The 22,096-nt window shown below is 40.4% G+C and overlaps 4 protein-coding genes across 4 annotated transcripts in view; 1 reads left to right on the top strand and 3 right to left on the bottom strand.

Annotated features, from left to right (window-relative positions):
- The window catches only part of LOC134210996 (protein Jumonji), a 39,319-nt gene extending 34,257 nt beyond the window's left edge, over positions 1 to 5,062 (bottom strand). The window contains exon 1 of the mRNA XM_062687499.1: positions 4,542 to 5,062. Within this exon, the coding sequence (XP_062543483.1) occupies positions 4,542 to 4,792 (251 nt within the window). The 5' untranslated portion in view covers positions 4,793 to 5,062. The remainder of the gene's footprint in view (positions 1 to 4,541) is intronic.
- Positions 5,063 to 8,131: 3,069 nt separating this feature from the next.
- LOC134215260 (uncharacterized) lies at positions 8,132 to 9,506 on the bottom strand. Its single transcript, XM_062694483.1, has 2 exons — positions 9,369 to 9,506; positions 8,132 to 9,299 (listed from the first exon to the last, which is right to left on the bottom strand). Exon 2 carries the CDS (start codon positions 9,293 to 9,295, stop codon positions 8,156 to 8,158), a length of 1,140 nt encoding a protein of 379 aa, XP_062550467.1. The 5' UTR covers positions 9,296 to 9,299; positions 9,369 to 9,506; the 3' UTR covers positions 8,132 to 8,155.
- Positions 9,507 to 15,016: 5,510 nt separating this feature from the next.
- On the top strand, positions 15,017 to 16,751 carry LOC134215259 (ubiquitin carboxyl-terminal hydrolase isozyme L5). Its single transcript, XM_062694482.1, has 3 exons — positions 15,017 to 15,175; positions 15,241 to 15,330; positions 15,771 to 16,751. Exons 2-3 carry the CDS (start codon positions 15,255 to 15,257, stop codon positions 16,685 to 16,687), a joined length of 993 nt encoding a protein of 330 aa, XP_062550466.1. The 5' UTR covers positions 15,017 to 15,175; positions 15,241 to 15,254; the 3' UTR covers positions 16,688 to 16,751.
- Positions 16,752 to 17,250: 499 nt separating this feature from the next.
- On the bottom strand, positions 17,251 to 19,168 carry LOC134215258 (queuine tRNA-ribosyltransferase accessory subunit 2). The gene is made up of 3 exons (XM_062694481.1): positions 18,869 to 19,168; positions 17,845 to 18,800; positions 17,251 to 17,488 (listed from the first exon to the last, which is right to left on the bottom strand). The coding sequence occupies exons 1-3, from the start codon at positions 18,983 to 18,985 to the stop codon at positions 17,296 to 17,298; spliced, it is 1,266 nt and encodes a 421-aa protein (XP_062550465.1). The 5' UTR covers positions 18,986 to 19,168; the 3' UTR covers positions 17,251 to 17,295.
- Positions 19,169 to 22,096: the final 2,928 nt, after the last annotated feature.

The following is a 22,096-nucleotide window of genomic DNA, read 5'->3' as shown; positions in this document are numbered from 1 at the left end:
TTATCAGAAATCAAGAAGGAGAGTGGTCCTTGATGCCAGTCTTAAACAAAAATAACAAAAGCATGAGGATTACTACTCCTGGCCACGCCCATCTTCACCGTAACTAGGGAGAGGAAGGCAGTGTTGATGTAGTACTTACTTAACGAGAGGCCACCGACTTAGCGACACCCTCATAAGTACCACGGAGTTGGATAATGAGGAAGGTAATCGTTGGGTCAGGATTTGCCTGTAGCTGGCAATGTAACCGTGGTAGATCTTACCCCGTAACACACCACGCAAAGGTGTCTACCCAGCATTACGGGTTTATCCACGTAAAAAAATTGGTTAGACCCCTAAAACGACGTAAAACAAATAACTCGTTATTCAAGATAAACGCCTAAGGCTGTGAACCATTCTACCGATTCGTTTAAACTTTAGTTAAAATTTGACAGTTCGATGATTATTTCTTCGTGGTTAAAAATAACGTGAGAAAATTGGCGCCAAATCCATTTTGCTCCAAATAACTATCAATTTGTCAAAACTCAAATGGGTCGCATTCGGGGTAAAATTTAAACCTCGATGAGAAAATAACCATCGAACTGCCAAATTTTAACTAAAAGTTAAAATCGGTGGAATGGTTCACATCCTAAATATAGAAATTTTCGTTAAAAAAATTGGTTAGGCCCCAAAACCGACGAATTTTTTTTTCAAAGGAAAAATGCGTAAAAAATTTTAGTGTAAACGTTTAGATTTCAAAATCCGCGTGAAAAAGGGTCACAGTGTGTCACAAAAAGTGGAGAAATGTTAGTATCATAAGAAAACAAAAACCATTCGATTTTGGCAACATAAATGTTCCGAACGTGATGCCAAAATCGAATGGGGTCTGTATTTTGAGTTTTACATTTTTGACATTGTATAGGAAACATACAATCTTTACAATATGGTTGACACCTTCTTTAAAGCATGAGCTGTTCTTTCGAGTTTTACTGCTAGTTGCTTTGGTATTGCATATGACAAGCATTTTCCAAAAATGTTGATGCCTTCTTTGAAGCATGATCAGTTCTTTCAAGTTATACTGTTTTCATATGTCGACATTGCCAAAACATATCTGATTCATTGTTTTTTAATTATAAAAGTGATTTGCAATATTTTAACGTTAATTTGCATTTCGCTTTTTGATCACATGCACATGGCTTTATTTTGCACCTACGAAAAAAATATCATATAACAATATATTTCAATCGTTTACACCTATATGTACCTATTAGGCCTAACGACCATTAGGCCAAACAACCATTAGGCCAAACGACCATTAGGCCAATCGGCCATTAGGCCAAACGACCATTAGGCCAAATGACTTTAGGCCAAACGACCTTATGCCAAACGGCATTAGGCCAAACGACTTTAGGCCAAACGTGGCACAATCCTTAGAGGGAACTGTTAAGCATTGCGCTCAACAAACACTACTGTTGACACCGGACCAGTGTCAATGTTTATCAATGAATCAAGCCCTACTGTGATTGAAATATGTACTAACTCACTCGACACTCGGCCGCCATTAGCGAGCGCAATATACTGGATACTCAAAAGAATTTACAAAGTAATCCCTAATTGATTTCCCGAATAAATTCCTAGGTTTTACCAAAAATAGCTTCGGAAATTCTCCAAGAATTCCATTAACGTTCACTACAATTTCAATAGATTTGATTGGTATATTTATTCAAAAAAATTTAATGATTTTTTCAACTTTTGAAAAAAAAAATTCACTCATGATCACCGGGTATTGAAATTTCCCTGATTATGTCATGAATTCCCTGATAATTCCAGGTTTTTTCCAGGTGGGTAGACATTTCCTAATAATTCCAGGTTTTCCCAGGACACCCTGCCTAAACTTCTATAATAAAATGGTTCCTAACATTGCGCATAATATATTTCAACGCATTCTATAACAGAAATAACCGCGAAATGCGCAAAGTTAGGAACTGCACAAAGTTAGGTGCGTGCAAGGTAGACATCAGCTAAACATTGAGAAAAAGTTATATTTTTCATAAAACTTGCCAAAATTAAATAAATGGAAATCGTTTCAGCTTCTAAATGGTAAATGGTACTTATTGTTCGTCACAATTTGGGGTCGTATCTAATGATGATACTAGTAATGGTTAATAAAACTTCTTTCATAATAATAAAATATGTTAGCGCATATGGGTCCTGAGCATCCCGAATGGTGGAAGAAGACGATTTGAAAGATCTCCATCCTGAGCAATATCCAGCTATCGCCAACTGTTGCCAAGTTAGATTTCGGACGACTTCCGAGATCTTAAAATTTTAAATGCATCTTAATTCAAAACATTTTTCCTAATATGTACTTGGTTGAGTTGTACAAGAAGATTGTAATATTAGATTTTATGTACATCTTTCATTTGAAACCACTAAGCATATTCAAGCATATTTTTTAGTAGTATGGTAGAGCAGGTGTACCAAAAGTTCACGAGACGCCCCTGGTTTATCAGAATCCGAATTAAACTTAAAAGTGCCAGTTCGAAGGTTTTGAAAACACCCGGTCTTGAAAAAGGGTGGTGCCACCCAGCAACCATTAAAACATAAATCTATAAAAAGTAATCTTGCTTGCAAAGCAGGGTTATTCCATAATTATTGAACTGTCACTATGAGATATGAGACAGCGTCTAACACACCTACTGTTCGATCTTTACGCATACACACTTAAAATAATTCGCAATTTTTTGAGAAATTTCACCGAAATCTCAACAGCGGAACTGTTTGGTCATAATTTTATAGGTTTTTTTGGAAGTTTCGAAGGTATTTACAGGTTTCGGAAATTTGAGCTGAAAAACGTGTAATTTTGGCTTCAAACTTTAAATTAGGTAACTACAAAATTTTAAGAAAAATCGAATTTCAACTAAACCATCCTAAAATTAGAATTTCAAGAAAAAGTGAAGTTGTCAAAGTGTCAAAGATCTTGCCCCACTTTCCCCTAAATTATTCTACTTAGTTATCTTACGAGTCATCGACAGTTGGTTTTTGGAAAAAAAAAAAAGTCTATTCCTAAGGAAAATTATCTTTGCATTTAATCTGATACAACTCCCGAGCAAAGTCTGAAAACATAAAGACAGCATATAGAGAACATATTTTGATATAGATATCAAATTGAAATCATAATTTGTTTTCAAATATGAATCATCATGATTGATTACATATTTTGATCTCATTTTGCTGTTGATTTCTAAATTGTATGATCTGACATCAAACTGTGTACTTATTTTGTTATCGGAACCAATATCAAAATCAGTTTTCGATTTGCTCTCATCGATAGCAGGAATAGTTTTCGATTTGATGTCACAGTAAGATTTTTCTGCTGTAGATTTTGATCTTTTAACCGTTAAAACGACCAAAAGGATATCAACCTAAGTTATCAAAATTAGTCGATTTCACAAGAACAAAATTAGTTATCGATTTGCTCTCAAGCTTTGCTCGGGCTGGAAGTGGATAAAATTTTGCTCTAAACTGGGTGTATCTGAAATAAACGAATTAGTTAAAAAGATAATTGCAATAAATGCAATCGGCTTCATTCAAGGAACAGCGTCCAAAAATGCAATAATTGACTTATTCCAAATGCTTTTCCTTGACTTGAAGCTGATATCTGATAGCTGTCGTTAAAACAAAATCGCTAATACTATTAACTTCCAATAGGGTCTCCAGTAGCCTTGCGAGTAAAGGCGTAGGATTGCCAATCTGGAGATTGCGAGTTCGATTCTCGGTCCGGTCTAGGATGTTTTCGGGTGGGAAATATTCTCGACTCCCTGGGCATAGTGTATCCATTGTACTTGCCAAACAAGATACATACTCATGCAATGGCGGGCATAGAAAAGCTTTCAATTAATAACTGAGGAAATGCTAATAAAATACTAAATTGAAAAGCAGGCCAAGTTCCAGTTGGAATGTAGAGCCATTGAAGAAGTATTTTATTTTATGTTTGACCGAATACCTATCACCATTTTGGATGAAAGATAAATTAACTTATTACAAAATTATTCTGATTCATACTATTTTTATTCATTTTTTTTTCAAGATATTGGAAGAAACAAGAAACATGCTCCGCTAAAGGAGAGAACACACTTTTCACTCACCATTGATAAAAATTGGTAAAATTTGTAGACTTGTTTACAGCATTGCATTAGACATATAAAAAGGATGATTTTACATTAGTGTTATCTATATTCAAATTGATTGATAAAACTTGAAAATGTTTAATTAGGTATAGAAAAAACGGCGACATAACGAATTGAAAAGCAAAAATGAACCCCGAATTAACCCAAAATCAACCATGAGATGACAAGATCTTCACATTTGCACAAATTCAACACAATTCTTGGCAATAAATTAATTTGAATAAATTGTTTCAATTATAGTTCCCGGATCTGATTATTTTTCGAAAAACAAAATAAAAATCAATAGAACGATTACGATTCCCGGTAGTGAGACCCGACCCGACCTCCCGGACACACTTCTACCATATGCCCGGCAGCACAAAAAATACCACCCACCTTTTGGGAATCTCCGGCGGTGACAGATCGCTGTCGGGAGTTTCTCTTTTGGCCGCTGCTGCTGCTGCCGCACTGCTGGAAGCATTCACCGCAGAACTTGCGGCGCCGGTGCCACGTGACCCATGTCCGGAGGAGCTTCCTCCGGTGACACTGTTGTTGTTGCTAGTGCCATTTCCAGAACTACTATTTGCACCAACAGTCGCGGCGGATCCGACTTTTCTCCGGCGCTTGCCGTCCTTTGATACAACCATTTTGATTTTTTCTCTTCTTCCACGGCAGGCAGAAAAAGAATCACTCGTCAGCAGAGGCCCCAATCAACAGATTTTCTTTGCACAAATTACCCCCGAAAAACAGCACCAATCCAAAATTTTCACGCATCAATCACATCCACGCCACTTTGGCCACATTTTTGCGATAGTTTTACGACCGGATTCGAATTATTTACAACAAAATTGAATTCTTTTCGACCCGACAAAAATTTTCTTTCTACTAGTTGGCGTAGGATTTTTTTATTTGCACTGCATACAAGAAAGAGAGGTAAACACTAGTTTTGTATTGCGTTCTCTGTTTCGCCAGAGTGCATTTTCCCGAACTGTCACAATCGATCATTACTGGAAAGATGATGATTATGCGCTTTTAAGGCAATTACACTCGTCATGACGGATTTTTTTGTCCATACACGGTTAAAAAAAAGAACCTAATACACGTAAAGAAAAAAAACATAAGTTATGGCGGAAAATCATTCAAAAATACTAATTGTGTATCCGGAATAAATTTATACCGCTTTTTATACCAAAGTTGGATTTTTCTCCAAATACAGGCAACTTTCCCAACTTCGGAAGTAGTGCGCTGGATTCCCCTGAAGATGCGCTAAACAACGCATCCATTAGTTTGACAGATAAAACTTCGGAAGAAAGTTCGGTTCGGAAGTCCGGACTTCCGAATTCTAAGTTGGTGCTACGCCGACAATACAATTCATTAAGCCACCTAATGAATGATCCTATACTAAAAAGCTAATACTATTCATAATTTAATGAAAAGTATAGGTTTTCGAATGTATGTGGCTAATGCAATGTAAAAGTTTTTTTCTTATACAGTGAACGTTCGCTAATTGGGTTTTTTTCTAGTTATGGTTATTGTCGATGCAAATAAAATCAAGAACATGTATGAACTTGTCTCAACTATGTCGCTCGACTGAAACGTCGCTGGTCGCTGGCGACCCTTTCCAGTAAGTGCTCCAGCGACGCAGGCAAATTCAACGCGTCGCCACAGCACCAAACTGGAAAGCGCTCGCCGGTTGAGCGACGCGACGGTCCAGCGACGTTCCAGCGATGACCCACATAGACAATAAGGCGCTTTTTAGTTGGGGGTTTGCTAATTGGGGCGAAACCCAATTAAAAAGCAGCTTAACGTCAGAATGTGATGTCAGAAACGCGTTGACGTTTTGTTTCCGTGTTTGGCGGCATCGATATTTTCTGGCGCGTAAAATTTTCTTTTGTTCAATGCAAAAAGTAAACAACATTGACGCTTGTCAAAACGCCCCAATTAGCGAATGGCATTCGCTAGTTGGGGTGAGGTCGTGCCCCAATTAGCGAACGATCACTGTACATATCATTGAGCACCTGCTTTGGCAAAAAAGTATTGGAAATCTTAATAATAAATAACATTAATTTTTTTTACGTGTACTAATGACACACTGGTGGTATTCGTACCATGGTATTGTCTATCCGGAATAAATTTATACCGCTTTTCATACCGAAGTTGGATTTTCTACAGATACAGGCAACTTTCTCAACTTCGGAAGTAGTGCGCTGGATTCGCCTAAAGATGCGCTATAAACAACGCATCAATTAGTTTGACCAAGGGCCTCATACGCCTGTCACTGGCGAACAAAGCTCGTGTACTCTGCATCGAAGCTTAGAACCGGTGTTAGGGCGCAATCGTTAATGTGAACATTTTTATATTCGGTTATTTACTGCAAATAAATTCTTTTTCGAGTCCCTATAATCAAGCAGGTATCTCAAGCATACCGCATCGTTATATTGCTGCATGATTGAGTGTTTAATTTTGATAAAATATCGAAAACAAAAGTGTGCATAAAAATTGCCTCGCCATAACAAAAAGGTGGTAGAGAATTAACACTGTTGTTTACAGTTTAGAACCAAATCCAGATGTCGCACATGTTGGGGTAGGGATTCAGTGCTCCACCTTCTCCCCCTGAGTTTGACAAATATTGCGCAGTTCACACTCAATTGGACTACACAGTTTGAAACAGCAACCTGCACAAGTGTGATTCACAAGTGTGATCTGTCAAAATTTTGTTGATCGCTTGACAGGTTGAAACGTCAGCCCTTTGTTATGGTTCAAATTCAATTAGCTTTGCTTGATTTTTGTTCTGATTCCTGCACACAGTAGTTAGGAATGGCCAACGGAAACGTTATTTTACGAAATGTTCAACATAAGAGAGCTTCGGCAAATACCAAGTTTCATTGCCTTTACGGCTATTATTTTCTCGGCCTCAAAAGAGCACAGCTGGCAATTATTTACCGAAAAAGCAAAACGACTATCAGCAATTGGATTTCTGCTTATGAAGAAAACGGATTAGTGGCCCCCAAGCGACAGCAGATAAACCGAAAATTTTCCGCTGAACAGCGACAATGGATTCTTGGACTCTATCAGAAGAACCCAGTGCTATATCTGGATGAATGTCGAGACCTGTTCCACTGCCAGTTTAGCAAAAGAATAAGCGCAGCAACGGTTTGCAGAATCCTTCATGCGGAAGGACTGACCTGGAAGGCGTTGGAACGTAGGGCGATACAGATAAAGGAAGAGGAGATACTGCGATTTTGTTCCGAAATGAATTCCTTTGATTGGGATATTTATATGCTTGTATTTCTGGATGAAGTATCCTTGGACAACAAGGGTGTTTTAAGGAAACGGGGATATGGAGTGAAAGGAAAAGATTAATTTTTAGAGGTGAGTTCGTAAGGCGTCCAAGAGCATCATTTTTATGTTTCCTCGGTCTCCAAGGAGTTCTTGACAGCTTTGAAACTGCGGGAACATTTACGCGGAGAATATTTTTTGAATGTTGCCGCGAATTTGCTCTCCATAACGATAGAGTTCACCGTTATCCCGGATTCAACTCAGTTTGGATCATGGATGGCGCACGGATCCACTGTGATCCAAATATAATATTATATTTGCGATCGATTGGGATTATTCCTGTATTTTTACCTCCCTATTGTCCGTTTTTTAATCCTGTGGAGTTAATTTTTGGTATGGCAAAATCCCGGATCAGAAAAATCTACCCTGAAAATTCCAACGCCAATATGTCTCACCTTGCATTGGAAACATTCATGGGCTTGCGACACTATGACTGTACGAGTTTATACAAAAAATGTGGTTATTCTTCTGGTGGATCATTCGATCCGTCAGGTGGAATGTGGAAAAGTTCCATTTCCCTGAACATGGATGACGCAGATGCCAACACAAATCCACAAACAGAGTAATTTCAGATATTTTGTTTTCCATCAATTACCTATTCAGAATAAATAATTATCAATTGCGAATCGTTTTTTATTGAAATAAAATCTTATCCAATACATTAAGCTCGATCACAAATGGTCAACATCATCCATATCCGAGACATTCTCAGCTAAAGAACGGCTAATATCATCTTCCTCTGGTTTAATGGAATCCTGCATGGCTGTAACAATACCAGTGTTGGTCGAGCATCTGACTTGTAGCGCTTGAATCCGGTGCTTGATACGTCCACCTAAGGTTAGGAGTTCGTTTACCTCATTCTCCAACGTTGAAAGGTCTGTTGTGAACGCTTCATTGATAGTCTTAGCAACCGACAGCCCACTGCGAGCGCTTTCCAACTGCACTGCCTCCGAGATAGGAACCGATCGAAAAAATTTGATGATTGAATACGGCGGTAGTTCATTCATCCGACGCTCACGTTCGTGTGCAGGAACAGAGTGTATATAGTTCGCCCAAATTTTCCAGGAGCTTGCATGCCCGCTGAAGTGAGCACCATGGATGTCTTGAAGTTGCTTGGCTAATGCAGTTAGAGACTGATTGGTGGGAGCTCCCGCTCGATCACTGCTCTGGAACCGAATCAACTTCTTATCAACTAATTCCCACAGCTGCTTGCACGATACTGCAGTTGAGTACATGTGAACATGTACACGAATTTCCTTAGATCGCCAACTGATCAGTAGCTTGCTGTCGACTTTATCGACATTGACGCGCCTACGATTTACATGGTTTTGCAGATAAACAAACTTTCCCAAGTCACCAAATGTTGGTTCGGTATTCATCCAACAAGGAACTTGGATTCCGTTGTCCTCTTCGAAGATAACTTCTTGCTTAATAACAGGTCTTACAATTTGCCATACTCCATGCAAAATATCCGCAACGGTATCACCATAAATAATCTCCGATGCAAACTTGGTTCCAGAAGTCTCTCCAACAAATTTGCGCTTGAAAAAAGTTCCACATAATGACAAATTGTTTTGTTTGCCCCGAAGCTTGCTGCATTCTCCGTTTGATTCACCGGTATCTAGGTTTCGAGGGTTGTTCTCCTTCGTACTAGAGTCATCGACATCCAAAGATTCACGAGGTTCGAAAAAAGAACCATCTTCGAGCGCTTCAATGGAAAACTGATCAGAATCGAAATTCTGGTCGTAGTCAATGGGACTGTTGGACAAAATCCCATCGGAGCCTTCCGATCCTTTTTCATTGTCGTTCATGGTGCTACAAGTGAAAAATGAAATATTTTAGTTACGCAACGAATACATCAGTAGAAAATTAATAATTGCTTACCTGTGATTACTTTCATAAGTTGTCCGCTTGGTGTTGATCACAAATTTATTTATATTTCGATAATAATGGCAATGAAAAACAGACCGAAATTTTCTTGCCTACCGTTAGATGCAGGCTTATTCGTTTACTTGCTTTTTGTTTACACCATCTTTCTTGTGCATGAACGTGAACTGTCATTATATATAGCAGTGTCGCCAGAATGACTGGAATATATTTGAACATAATTATAAACTTATTCATGGGAATATTTTTTTTCATTTTCGAGATATTTTTAGGAAACATTTTATTTTAAATACCGTGTTTATATTATACATGTTGAATATAGATATTTTAGTAGTGAAATTTGATTAAAAAGTACTTGAGCATGAAGTCCAGAAAAAGAAAAAAATCTCTAGTTTTACTGGCAACTATTATCAGCAGTAAAAAGTGTGATTTGCGAATTGTGCTGAGAATCCATGCTTCAAAGAAATCAGCAATAAAACTTCGGAAGAAAAGTTCGTTAAAATCGCCGTTTTCACCTTCACACCCATTTTCATAGTAAAATCTGTCAAAATTGACAAGTCTACCACGTACTTTTTGCTGTTTCCCTCGGATTTCTCTTTCTTTTTCCGATGTTTTGACATCTGTTTTGTCATGTTATTATGTTATTAGAGCAAGATTACCGGTGGTGAGTTTAAGCCGTTTGGCAGCGCAGTATCATTACTTGACACTTTATCCACAAACAAACAGACATAACACATTGAACATTTACTCACCAAATTCATAGTCGTAAGAACATTAACGACATATGTTGTTTTCACTAAGTTGGGCAAATCACGAACCAGATGGTGGTAGTGAGCAAACGTCAAACGCGAACAAATCCGATGTGCATGCCACGAGTGATCGATTGGCCAACTAATGATTTTTCAATCTGCCCAGTAGATCAGTGAACGATGAAAATTTCATGAGTGTTATGTCTGTTTGTCTGTGCTTTACTGGTCGCTACTAGGGATCCTACATTCAGAGATATGCGAAAGCGGCCATGCTAGAGCATAGACAAAATAATCAAAAAGTGTCTTCGAATGTAAAGTCATGTGCAAGCCTAAACATTTTTCAGTGCGGCAAGTGCTGGCAGCGTTTGTTTACGAAAGTAACAGCGTTGCTAAATCGTCTGGAAAAGTATTCGCACATCTCTTAATATAGGATCCCTAGTCGCTACTAAACGCGCTGCTATAACAGTAGCGCGACTGACAGTTCAAGCTCTATCTGGAATAAGGGCGAATGTCGCAAGAGAGGATTCTTTTCGTCGACTTCCCCTCTTTTTAATAAAAGTGACAAGCAGTGGATTTCTTTGTGGTTTATCACCTCAGCACGATAGAAAACAATGCGAACTTGCATTCTGAGCTGATAAACTGCAACGAAATCATCTGCTTGTCACTTTTATTTAAAAGAGGGGAAGTCGACGAAGAGAATTCTCTCTTGCGACATTCGCCCTTTTACCAGATAGAGCTTGAGTTGACCAAATTTGGTAGCGCGATAAGAGCGCTGCTATTTGATGAACTGTCAACTGTCAAACGTCACCGGTAAGGAATACAGCAACCAAATTGAGAGTCGAAAATAGTTACCGATACGGAAACGAGTGAAAAAACTCATATGAAAGCGTTGCGCGGGTGATTAAAATGCTCGCTGCCGATAATGATGCTCTTACAAGTTTGGTCTATTTCTATTACGCCGAAAATATTTTGAACTCAAATTTTGAGTTGATTATGGGCAATGAGCTAGACTTTACTAAGGTGGCGCAGATCAGTGCTGCGTGCCACTAGTTGTCTCTTTTACTCAACCGTGCATCTTATGCAACGCAAATAGTGACGTCACTAATCAGCGGGAGAGTAAAAGAGACAACTACTGTATACCCCCGCTGATCCGACAAATGTATGGCCGGACTATCGGGTTTTCTCGCGTTAATCCGACTGTCAAATCCATACACTGAGGAAAATGGACGTATGATTTTCAATCAAACGCCTTATGAAAATTTGCCACAAGGAATCGGTATGAATTTCAATATGTTGCCTTCATTCATTCATTCATTTATTTAGTTTACATCTAAACAGATAACACTGAATCAACAATTTGATGCCACAATACACGGTTCGAGGCCGCATCTCTCCATCCTCGGATACGCCCCACGCTCGTCAAGTCATTTTGCACCTGGTCTGCCCATCTCGCTCGCTGCGCTCCACGCCGTCTCGTACCTGCCGGATCGGAAGCGAACACCATCTTTGCAGGGTTGCTGTCCGACATTCTTGCAACATGTCCTGCCCATCGTACCCTTCCGGCTTTGGCTACCTTCTGGATACTGGGTTCGCCGTAAAGTTGGGCGAGCTCATGGTTCATTCTTCGCCGCCACACACCGTCTTCTTGCACACCGCCAAAGATGGTCCTAAGCACCCGTCTCTCGAATACTCCGAGTGCTTGCAAGTCCTCCTCGAGCATTGTCCATGTTTCATGTCCGTAGAGGACAACCTTATAAGCGTCTTGTACATGACATATTTGGTGCGGTGGCGAATCTTTTTCGACCGCAGTTTCTTCTGGAGCCCGTAGTAGGGCCGACTTCCACAGATGATGCGCCTTCGTATTTCACGACTAACGTTGTTGTCAGCCGTCAGCAAGGATCCGAGGTAGACGAATTCCTCGACCACCTCGAAGGTATCCCCGTCTATCGTAACACTGCTTCCCAGGCGGGCCCTGTCGCGCTCGGTTCCGCCCACAAGCATGTACTTTGTCTTTGACGCATTCACCACCAGTCCAACTTTTGTTGCTTCACGTTTCAGGCGGGTGTACAGTTCTGCCACTTTTGCAAATGTTCGGCCGGCAATGTCCATGTGTTGCCTTATGAATGATGATTAAAAATTTAAAAAAAAAGTGAAGTGCGGCAGACTGGATTCGAACCATGGGCGTCGGGGTCGGGAGGCCGGTATGTAGACCACACGCCCATCAACGCTTGAGTACTCAGAAAGGTAACTGCGTATAAGAAGCACTGATGGTGGAATAATCGGCCGAAGAATCATAAGGCGCCAGTTATGAATTTGAACCAAAACAAAATCACAGCACAAATTTGAAAACTAACAGCATCATGTGTTTAAATGGGTGTTGATACTTTTCCGGAAAATTCCGAACTAGCGAGATCCGGACTAACGAGTCGTCGGACTAGCGAGGTCCGGATAAGCGGGGGGATACTGTAGTGGCACGCAGCGCTGATCTGCGCCACCTTAGTATTATGCGTCTCGAGAAAAACACAAATATTGCGGATTCCTGCTGGTTACATCTCAGGTAATCGCAACAGCCACTAAATACAACAGAGTCAATATGAATCTTCCCCATCGTATGCACTTGCCATGAAAAACACTCTCTATGTGCTCAGTGACTCTGGTGGTCTCTCACTAATACAATCGAGCACTGCTGTCAATTGGCAAAAAACACGTGGTTTTTGTTTCAGCGGGAAAATTCTCCTTGACTTTTAACCCGGCGGTTATCTTGACGTTTACCTTCGCAGTCGAGCCTGCGAGCGTAAGACCGCCGCGGTATTCTATTGTCAGATTTTCTGGATATGATACACTGTGCGGCGTTTGTACCCGCATAATAAAAAACTTCATGTTATATGGTCAGAATCATTATTACGATGTAAGATATAGCTTCACAGTTTACGTTGCGGTTATCGAATACTTTTCGATCGATTCAACCATAACTGCTCGACATCATCACTAAATGTCAACACATAACATGTTGTCTCAAAAATGTTCTTTATTACCTGCATTATATGTCAACATTTTATCATACTGTTGAGCGAAAATTTTGCACGCGAAAATAGACGATTTTTTATGGTGACATAACTTAACAACCCATTCAACATATTGTTATTTGTCAAATAACCGTACCACAAACTGTTAAAACTTTATATGAGATTGTTCATTTACAGTTGTCAACAGTAAAGGATACTGTTGTCGACCGCACGGGAAAATATCCATGCACAGTTTGTAATTATGCGGGTAATGTTCCCAAATGGGTACTTGCACAAAACTTCACGCGGCGAATGACTGTCGAAAGGTACGGCCGCGCCAAAGGATACACCGCAATGCTATCCACCCATAAGAATCAAGGAAACGGGGTGCAGAAAGCGCGACAGTACCTTTCATGGAGGGTTCACAGCGTGCAATTTTGAGGCTTTGGTCCGATTCGTGAATCAAAATCGAATTACACTTAAAAGTGACAGTTCAAAAATTTCCAAATAACCCTGCTCGCAGAGCAAGATTACTTTTGACAGATATTGAATCATTTTTGATAGATGTTTTGTTGGTCTTGCTGAGTAGCACCAGCCATTCTTATGAGCGGGGGATTTCATAATTTCCGAACTGTCACTTTTAAGTTTAATTCGATTTTAATTCACGAATCGGACCAAAGTCTGAGAAATCAGGCAATAGAAAAAGATAAATCCAGTTTTCCGCGAGCGGTAATGGCCGCCAGCTTGCCTGCGGGTTAGTCTCTGATTTGACGTTTCTGGAGGTCAACTGCACCCACCATTCGAGCATTTTGATCAATGTGGTATATAAGAAGGCTTGAATTCGCCGAATCAGCACCTTCTTATATGCAACATTGGTCAAAATGCTCGGAGCGGTGGGTGCAGTTGACCTCCAGAAACGTCAAATCAGAGACTGACCCGCAGGCAAGCTGGCGGCCATTACCGCTCGCGGAAAACTGGATAAGCCCAGTATCCACTTAAAAAGTAGAGAGGTTACGGAATTTTGTTCAATATTACCAAGCAGAATTTTGACAACTGATCGGCATGGAGCAAAATGTCACTTTCACTTGCGGAATAATCGAGCAGACTATTTTTCCGAAAGTAATGTGACAGCTCTCATTAGTTTGCGTGGGAACCTTACAAATTCCCTTTTTGATTTTTGTTCTTTTCAGGTGGATACTGGTGAAGAAATTTCATTTCAATTTTTTACTTTTCCGATTCAGTAAACGGAATTTAGCATGCACGGAACCGCGAAACAACTCACTTCATGGTTCCTTTCACTCAAATCCGTCCTTGCGTGGAAGAAGCCAAAAATAAGTAAAATGTGAAAAAATCCGGTGAGTACTTTGCCTTTACTCCCGTTTTGAATTTTCACCCACTATGAAGTTTCACCAACTCAAATTTACGTTATTTTCACTCACCCGAGACTATGGTGAAAACAACTCAAATTTGGCTTCTTCCACGGAACAGCAAACGTTGGGTCGATGCAGCTCTCTTTGTTTATAATATCATTCATGAGAGGGAGTGAGAAAACTACCTAATATTAAGTTAAAAATTTGAACTTCGTACTCAAAGTTGAGTCCTTTAAACTTTATTTTTAGGTTCTTTATTTTTTCTGTGTGGGTTTGGGATAGAAAAATGAATTTCTTTTGAACACGACACTAACCTAAGCGCGACAATAAAGTCTAGCTCCTTGCACGGTTAGAAAAAAGTACCTAATTTTAGGTACTTTTTTTCTCTTGCATCCATGGATTATGGGTTGTCCATATGCAATTATTTTTTCCGTGCATATTCTGCATTTCTTTATTAACCTTGGCTGGAAAGCAAACCCGCTGACGCGCTCAATTAATGACAGATGCATCATCATCGTCAGTAAATGCAACGAAGTACTGTCAAAAATTAGCGACTCAGCGCGGCCTCGTTCGGATGCGTTTCTTTAGCATTGTTCTTAATTGAACTGAATATTTAATTAAATCTTTTATTTATAATTAGTTTGCTTAGTTCTTCAAGTTTGGATCCTGAATATCATTTGGTAAGAATGGTGCACATGATGGGTGGACGAAATATAGAACATCCTAATGGCTTATTTGTTTCCAGAAACAGAAACAGTGATGGCTGATAGCGCTGGTGAGTGGTGCCTAATCGAAAGCGATCCGGGAGTGTTCACCGAACTGATTCGTGGATTTGGTGAGTAAAATATTCTTAATTAGGCTTAGGGGATGCTGAAAAGCATATACACTTCTTGCTTTACGTATCTTCTTACCGGAAATGCAATTACCATAAACGCGTGAAACAGAAGCAACCATGACTCGACTGAAAGTTTCGTCTGAGAGCTATTTCACACATTTCTGCCCAAGTTTGAGCGTAATAGGTCTTGAAAACTTTTTAGAACTAATTCTACCTATTCAATCATTTTCTATATCTAAATAAAATTGCATTTCCAGGTCAGAGGAATTTTATTACAACCAATTGAACATAAAATATCTAATTTAAGAAATCTTGGAACAAAGATATTTTTAATCAAAGGGGGTTGCCTGTTACTAAAACTGGCCTTCAGCATGCTTTTGTTTGCTGATGATATTCCGGAAGCCTAATTGTATCGATTATATTTTTCAAAATATTTTAAGACGTCGAGGGAGTTCAAGTGGAGGAGCTGTGGAGTTTGGATGCAGAGCACTTCAAGAACCTTGAACCTGTACATGGATTGATTTTTTTGTTCAAGTGGGTCAAAGATGATGAACCGGCGGGATCTATTGTGCAGGACAGTCGACTGGAGAAGATTTTCTTTGCAAAGCAAGTGATCAATAATGCCTGCGCTACGCAGGCAATTCTTAGCATTTTGCTTAACGCGAAGCACTCGGATATTCAGCTAGGATCGACTTTGTCCGATTTCAAGGACTTTTGCGTTTCGTTCGATGCTTACAATAAAGGACTGGCCATGAGCAATGCTTCCCAGATTCGTACGGTGCACAATTCGTTCGCCCGGCAAACGCTATTTGAGTTGGATAACAAACAGGCCAACAAGGATGATGACGTTTTTCATTTCGTTGGTTACGTCCCAATCGAGGGTCGTTTGTATGAATTGGATGGCCTAAAGGAGGGCCCAATCGATTTGGGTGCCGTTAGCGCAGGCGAGGACTGGTTGAATGTTGTGCGGCCCATAATCGAAAAACGCATCCAAAAGTACAGCGAAGGAGAGATTCACTTCAACCTGATGGCGTTGGTTTCTGATCGGCAGATGATTTACCAGAGGCAGATTGATCAGCTGCTTAAAGGCAGCGGAGAAGAGGAAATGGAAACTGATACTAAGCAGAATGAAATCACCAGATTGCGGATGTTGATAGAAGATGAGGTGGCTAAGCGGAAGCGATACAAAGTGGAGAACATCCGCCGGAAGCATAATTATTTGCCGCTGATAGTAGAATTGCTGAAAATTTTGGCACAGAACGGTCAGCTGATGCCACTTTACGAAAAAGCAAAACAGCGGGCAGCCGAGAGGGAAACACAGGGGAAAGTAGGAGGGCAAAAATTAGGACACGAATGAGCTTGCTTTCAAACATGCAGCGTGTTAGCGTCGTTCGGATTTGAATAAATTTATCTATGACGAATGTGAGGGCTCCGAGAAATTTCATCTGATCCGAACTCCATGATATGCGGTAAAATTAAATATGAAATTTTTTCAAGAATTCACAAATATCCAGATGTAATTGAAAACGATGCAATTGTACGGATTAATTCAAGACAAAATTTTAAAAACAACTTATCTGCTTTAGTAAACGAAGATTCTAACGTCGATGTGACTAATCTGATAGCACTCCCACGCAAACCAACACTCAATAGGTAGGTGAAGGTTTCGGCTACTTGATGGATTTGGTTTGCGTCGAAGAGTTATCAGATTCGTTAAATCGACGTCTAAATCGTTGTTTACAAAAGCAGATAAGTCGTTTTGAAAATTTTGTCTTGAATTGTGAAAAATCAAATTTCATACAAATCGCAAAACAATTGCCGTAACATCATTCAACAAACAATATAATGTCGACATGTTTTCAAACATTTATGAAACTTAAAAGTAATGTATCTTGTAAAGCCAAAGATATTTGACGTCAATGATGGTTATCTTCATGTTTATTATCTATGTATATTGAACGTATATCAAATTTTTATCTTTTTATTTACCTTGTTACTTGTGTCTACTTTATCTGCTTTATCAAATCTCGTATTTTCTTCCTCGTACAGTGTCACGTTCTTTTGCTTTTTCAAATGATCTATTAGCAGATCGAGTGAATTATTACTTACATGCTTTCGTATTTCCTTGAAAAACTCAAAGTAGTGATGGAGATTATGTCTGCAATGGAATATCATCCAATATTAAAGTATGTTTATTACTCTACTAAACTGCCTATGATTCCTTATGAGTCACATATATGAAACATCTAATGACGAAAATTAGAACCAAACATCAAACTTACTTGTCCCATCATTTTTTTATTCAGTAGTTTGCTTATTTGAAAGCTCACTCGCAGCTACACTGCCGCGAACCGCAAGTCGAGCACATCTGTATATGGGCGCCCATATACAGATGTGCTCGACTTGCGGTTAGCAGCAGTACATGTTACAGTTACCGTAACACATTCTACCTCGGAAACAATGACAATTCATATGGGACTTATATGCGATCATAGGCAGTAAAGTTTTACTTACATCATCAGAATAATTGGTCCAAGCATCTCCCGTGTGTTGTACAAATGATGCGCGTAAGCTTTCGTATGTTTAGTGCATGCTAAACAATTACAAGTCAGGGAAAACCCTGTAAAGTCTTCAGCCCATTTTGGATCTCGTATGTCCAGTTCGGTTTCGCGATTATGCACGTCGTCGTCGTTCACATCAAAGCTGAAATTCAACGCCTGGTTTTGTAGCGTTTTTAAATATACGTAACTTGTATCGAACACGTCTACCCCCTGGGCAACCAGTTTGAGAATTGTTCCAGGGTTGAAAGCGCCAAACATGAAACGAATTTTATCCGCAGGCAAATGCGTACAAACATGTGACACCACTTCCAGTAGTAAGCTTTCCTTCAACTCCGCTGCTGATAAGCCATTGCAATGTATCCCCGCTATCATATAGCCCCCCAAATCATCTTTGAATTGCTCCAAAAATTTGACCGATTCATCTCTCAGCCTCAAATCGTATCCTCCCACAACTGGCCCAATCAGACTCGAACTTTTCAAAGCATCCGATTGCCGTCGCGCTTTCACACACTGCTCTACAAACCTTTCCGTTCTGTTCAACGATTTCTGTAAGCGTTTCTTTGAACTCTCCGAATCGGTGTCTCCATCAAACAACGGGACGAAAACGTCCGGCTTGAAGGCCTCGACCAGCTGCATATACCGCTCGGAGGTGAAATTTTTCCGACCGCTTCTACTGTAGATGGGTACAAAGTCCTTCTCGTGAAAGCCCGGCTTACATAGCTCGGCCGGATCCTTTAGAACCAGTAAGGAAAGCGCAGCCTTTTGGCCCACAAATCCAGAAATACCTTCACCACAGGCGCGGACAGCATCCTCCATATGGTCCGTGTTTGTTAAGGAATGCTGCATCAGCGATGGATCTAGATTTAAATACTGGAGCACTTCTTTGGATAAGAATGGTACACTGCCGCCCTGGAATCATATTTAGGATCAGGACTTTATTCACTTTCATTTAGGCATGCTGGATATCCGGCACTTACCTTAGTGTGCAGAACCAAGCCTGGCGTAGAAAGGGTTACATTTGAGAAGGCATTGATTATACTCAAATTACCCAAACGGCCTGAACATTTGGAAACTGATTCGATTGCAAATTTCATTATTCCAACGGCAAATATTGTTTAATATGTTGAATATTTATACGCGAATCTTCAATATTATACACGCGTGTTGAGCACTGAAACGCGAAAGTGATGTAAATTGATGTAAACAACTGGGAAAATGTTTTTGCTGTCTGTTCTTGGCTTGATATATGATGGTGCTTGCGCCCATGAAGTCGATTCGTGCTATCGGTGGTATTGTCGGTATCGTTGAAAATTGGAAGCTCGCACTCATGGAACCAGGGGAGAAGGCGGAGCACTGAATCCCTACCCCAACATGTGCGACATCTGGATTTGGTTCTAAACTGTAAACAACAGTGTTAATTCTCTACCACCTTTTTGTTATGGCGAGGCAATTTTTATGCACACTTTTGTTTTCGATATTTTAACAAAATTAAACACTCAATCATGTAGCATTATAACCTATTATAACGATGTGGTATGCTTGAGATAAATGCTTGATTATAGGTACTCGAAAAAGGATTTATTTGCAGTAACTAACCGAATATAAAAATGTTCGCATTAACGATTGCGTCCTAACACCGGTTCTAAGCTTAGATGCAGAGTATACACGAGCTTTGTTCGCCAGTGACAGGCGTTTGAGGCCCTTGCATGGAACCGCAAATCAACTCACTTTCTGGTTCCTTTCACTCAAATCCGCCCTTGCGTGTATGATGCCAAATATAAGGAGACGTCCATAAATTACATAGCGCTTAGAGGGGTGGGGGGTCTAAAGGGTGATAATCCATACAAAATTTTCAGATTTACTTACTTACTTATGAATCCTGTACACCTCCGGTGGTGCAAAGGGCCGACTTGAAAGATCTCCATCCTGAGCGTTGCCCGGCTATCACTTTAACCTGTTGCCAGGTTAGATTTCGGTCGACTTCTTTTATTTCTTTATTGAGGCTTCGCCGCTATGAGTCTCTGGGTCTGCCTATGCTGCAATGTCCCGCTGGGTTCCAGTCTAATGCTTGTTTACAGATTTCGTTTCCGCCCCTATGTAGAGTGTGGCCGACCCAGCCCCACTTCCGATCCCGAATTTCTGTTGCTACCGGCCTCTGGTGATAACAACGATGGAGCTCGTTGTTTGAGATCCAGTTGTGAGGGTACCAGGCCCGAATTATACCGCAGCGAATTATATACCGTTGAGCGAGGAGTGCAACATCATCAGCCAATTCGAAGTCGTTTAGGTGCTCCATAGTTATAGGCTGCTACCAGGCTAGGCTACCAGAATCTCGTCGATTACAATGAGGAACAGTAACGGTGATAGAATACTAATAAAATAGGCAGAGCTATGCGTTAACACGTCTTTATTGAACGGGAGATTAGGTAGAAGTAACAGAAATGAAAATTTTATTATCCATGGCATATTGCGTTTCTAACAATTAAGTTGCTATTAGTAACATGTTGATCGGTTGCCAACTCAACACCTCCGCTCAACCGAATAGTCCTAGTTTGTTTCGCAGATATTCGAACGGTCCTTTAGCTAAGCCCTTTGTGAAAAGATCAGCGACTTGCTCGGATGTTGGCTTGTAGAGTATTTTGAAGAAACCATCATGAATTTTCTCTCGAATAAAGTTGTATCGAATGTCGATATGTTTCATTCGTTTGTGATCCCTTGGTTCTTCAGCAATCCGGATGCAAGCTTGATTGTCCTCGAACAGTGGTATTGGATGAATGAATGCAACTCCAAGCTCCTCGAGCAGATTCTTGAGCCAAATGGCATCGCATGCAGCTTGACTCAAAGAAATGTACTCGGCCTCCGTTGATGAAAGTGACACAGTTGCTTGTTTTCTGGTCATCCACGAGACGGTACTTCCAAACACTTGAAAAACATTTCCGGATATTGATCGTCGATCATCTGTATCATTGCCCCAGTCGGCGTCGGCGTATCATATAAGCGGCTGTACTTCTTTCCTGACGATAAACCAAACATAGATTGATGGTTCCTTTCAGGTAGCGTAATATGCGTTTTAAGTGACACCAGTGGACATCAGCAGATTGAAATTTGCTAAAGAAATTCACAGCAGCACTTATGTCTGGTCGCGATGTAAGTGCCAAATACATCAAGCAACCTATAAGTTCCCTGTACGGCTTGGTTGTTAGTTCTTGATGTTTTCTACTTTCCAATTTTAAATTAGATTCCAACGGAGTTGCCACAGGTTTGCAGTCAGCCATGCCGAACTTTTGAAGCAGATCAGCAATATCTTTAGTTTGGCATATTTTCATGGATCCTACGCTACGGTTTCGGTCTACCTTAAGTCCATGGAAAAACTTCAACTCACCCATATCGGACATCTCGAACTGCTTCGAAAGTTTTCGCTTGAGTCTATGCTTCTTCTTCTTCTCTTCTTCTTATTGGCATTACGTCCACACACTGGGACAGAGCCGCCTCGCAGCTTAGTGTTCATTAAGCACTTCCACAGTTATTAACTGCGAGGTTTCTAAGCCAGGTTACCATTTTTGCATTCGTATATCATGAGGCTAACACGATGATACTTTTATGCCCAGGGAAGTCGAGACAATTTCCAATCCGAAAATTGCCTAGACCGGCACCGGGAATCGAACCCAGCCACCCTCAGCATGTCTTTGCTTTGTAGCCGCGCGTCTTACCACACGGCTAAGGAGGGCCCAGGAGCTTGAGTCTATGCACTAGGTTTATTTCGTCCGAGACAAGGATGATTTCATCGACATACAACAGAAGGTAAACGACAGATCCACTCGTCCTCAAGTAGTACAAACAGGTATCCACTCCGGAGCGCTTGAAACCTAGCGTTGTTACAAAGGAATGGAATCGATTATTCCAGTTCCTCGGGGCTTGCTTTAGGCCATACAGTGCTTTCTTGAGACGACAAACGAGGCTTGGATTCTTGCAATCGAGACCTTCGGGCTGTCGCATAAATATTTCTTCCTTCAGCATGCCGTTGAGGAAAGCAGTTCGAACGTCCATCTGGTGGACATGGTAAGTTTTTTTATTTCATTACAAGTTTTGAAACAAATACAGGCAGTGAATGTTTCGCTCGGTTTCAAGCGCTCCGGAGTGGATACCTGTTTGTACTACTTGAGGACGGGTGGATCTGTCGTTTTCCGATTCGTAGAATACACGTT

Source organism: Armigeres subalbatus, chromosome 2 (genome assembly GCF_024139115.2).
Source record: "Armigeres subalbatus isolate Guangzhou_Male chromosome 2, GZ_Asu_2, whole genome shotgun sequence".
NCBI lineage: Eukaryota > Metazoa > Arthropoda > Insecta > Diptera > Culicidae > Armigeres > Armigeres subalbatus.
Note: the sequence above shows the minus strand (reverse complement) of the source record. Positions and strands in the feature narration are given on the sequence as shown.

What these genes read in the sequence shown, in the direction of transcription:
- LOC134215260 (XM_062694483.1), bottom strand. Translation starts at nt 9,295, where the DNA reads ATGAACGACAATGAAAAAGGATCGGAAGGCTCCGATGGGATTTTGTCC.
- LOC134215259 (XM_062694482.1), top strand. Translation starts at nt 15,255, where the DNA reads ATGGCTGATAGCGCTGGTGAGTGGTGCCTAATCGAAAGCGATCCGGGA. An exon ending in CGAACTGATTCGTGGATTTG is followed by an intron (nt 15,331 to 15,770) that starts GTGAGTAAAATA and finishes AAATATTTTAAG; the next exon opens with ACGTCGAGGGAGTTCAAGTG.
- LOC134215258 (XM_062694481.1), bottom strand. Translation starts at nt 18,985, where the DNA reads ATGAAATTTGCAATCGAATCAGTTTCCAAATGTTCAGGCCGTTTGGGT. An exon ending in GCTTGGTTCTGCACACTAAG is followed by an intron (nt 18,801 to 18,868) that starts GTAAGTGCCGGA and finishes ATATGATTCCAG; the next exon opens with GGCGGCAGTGTACCATTCTT. An exon ending in GGACCAATTATTCTGATGAT is followed by an intron (nt 17,489 to 17,844) that starts GTAAGTAAAACT and finishes ATTCCATTGCAG; the next exon opens with ACATAATCTCCATCACTACT.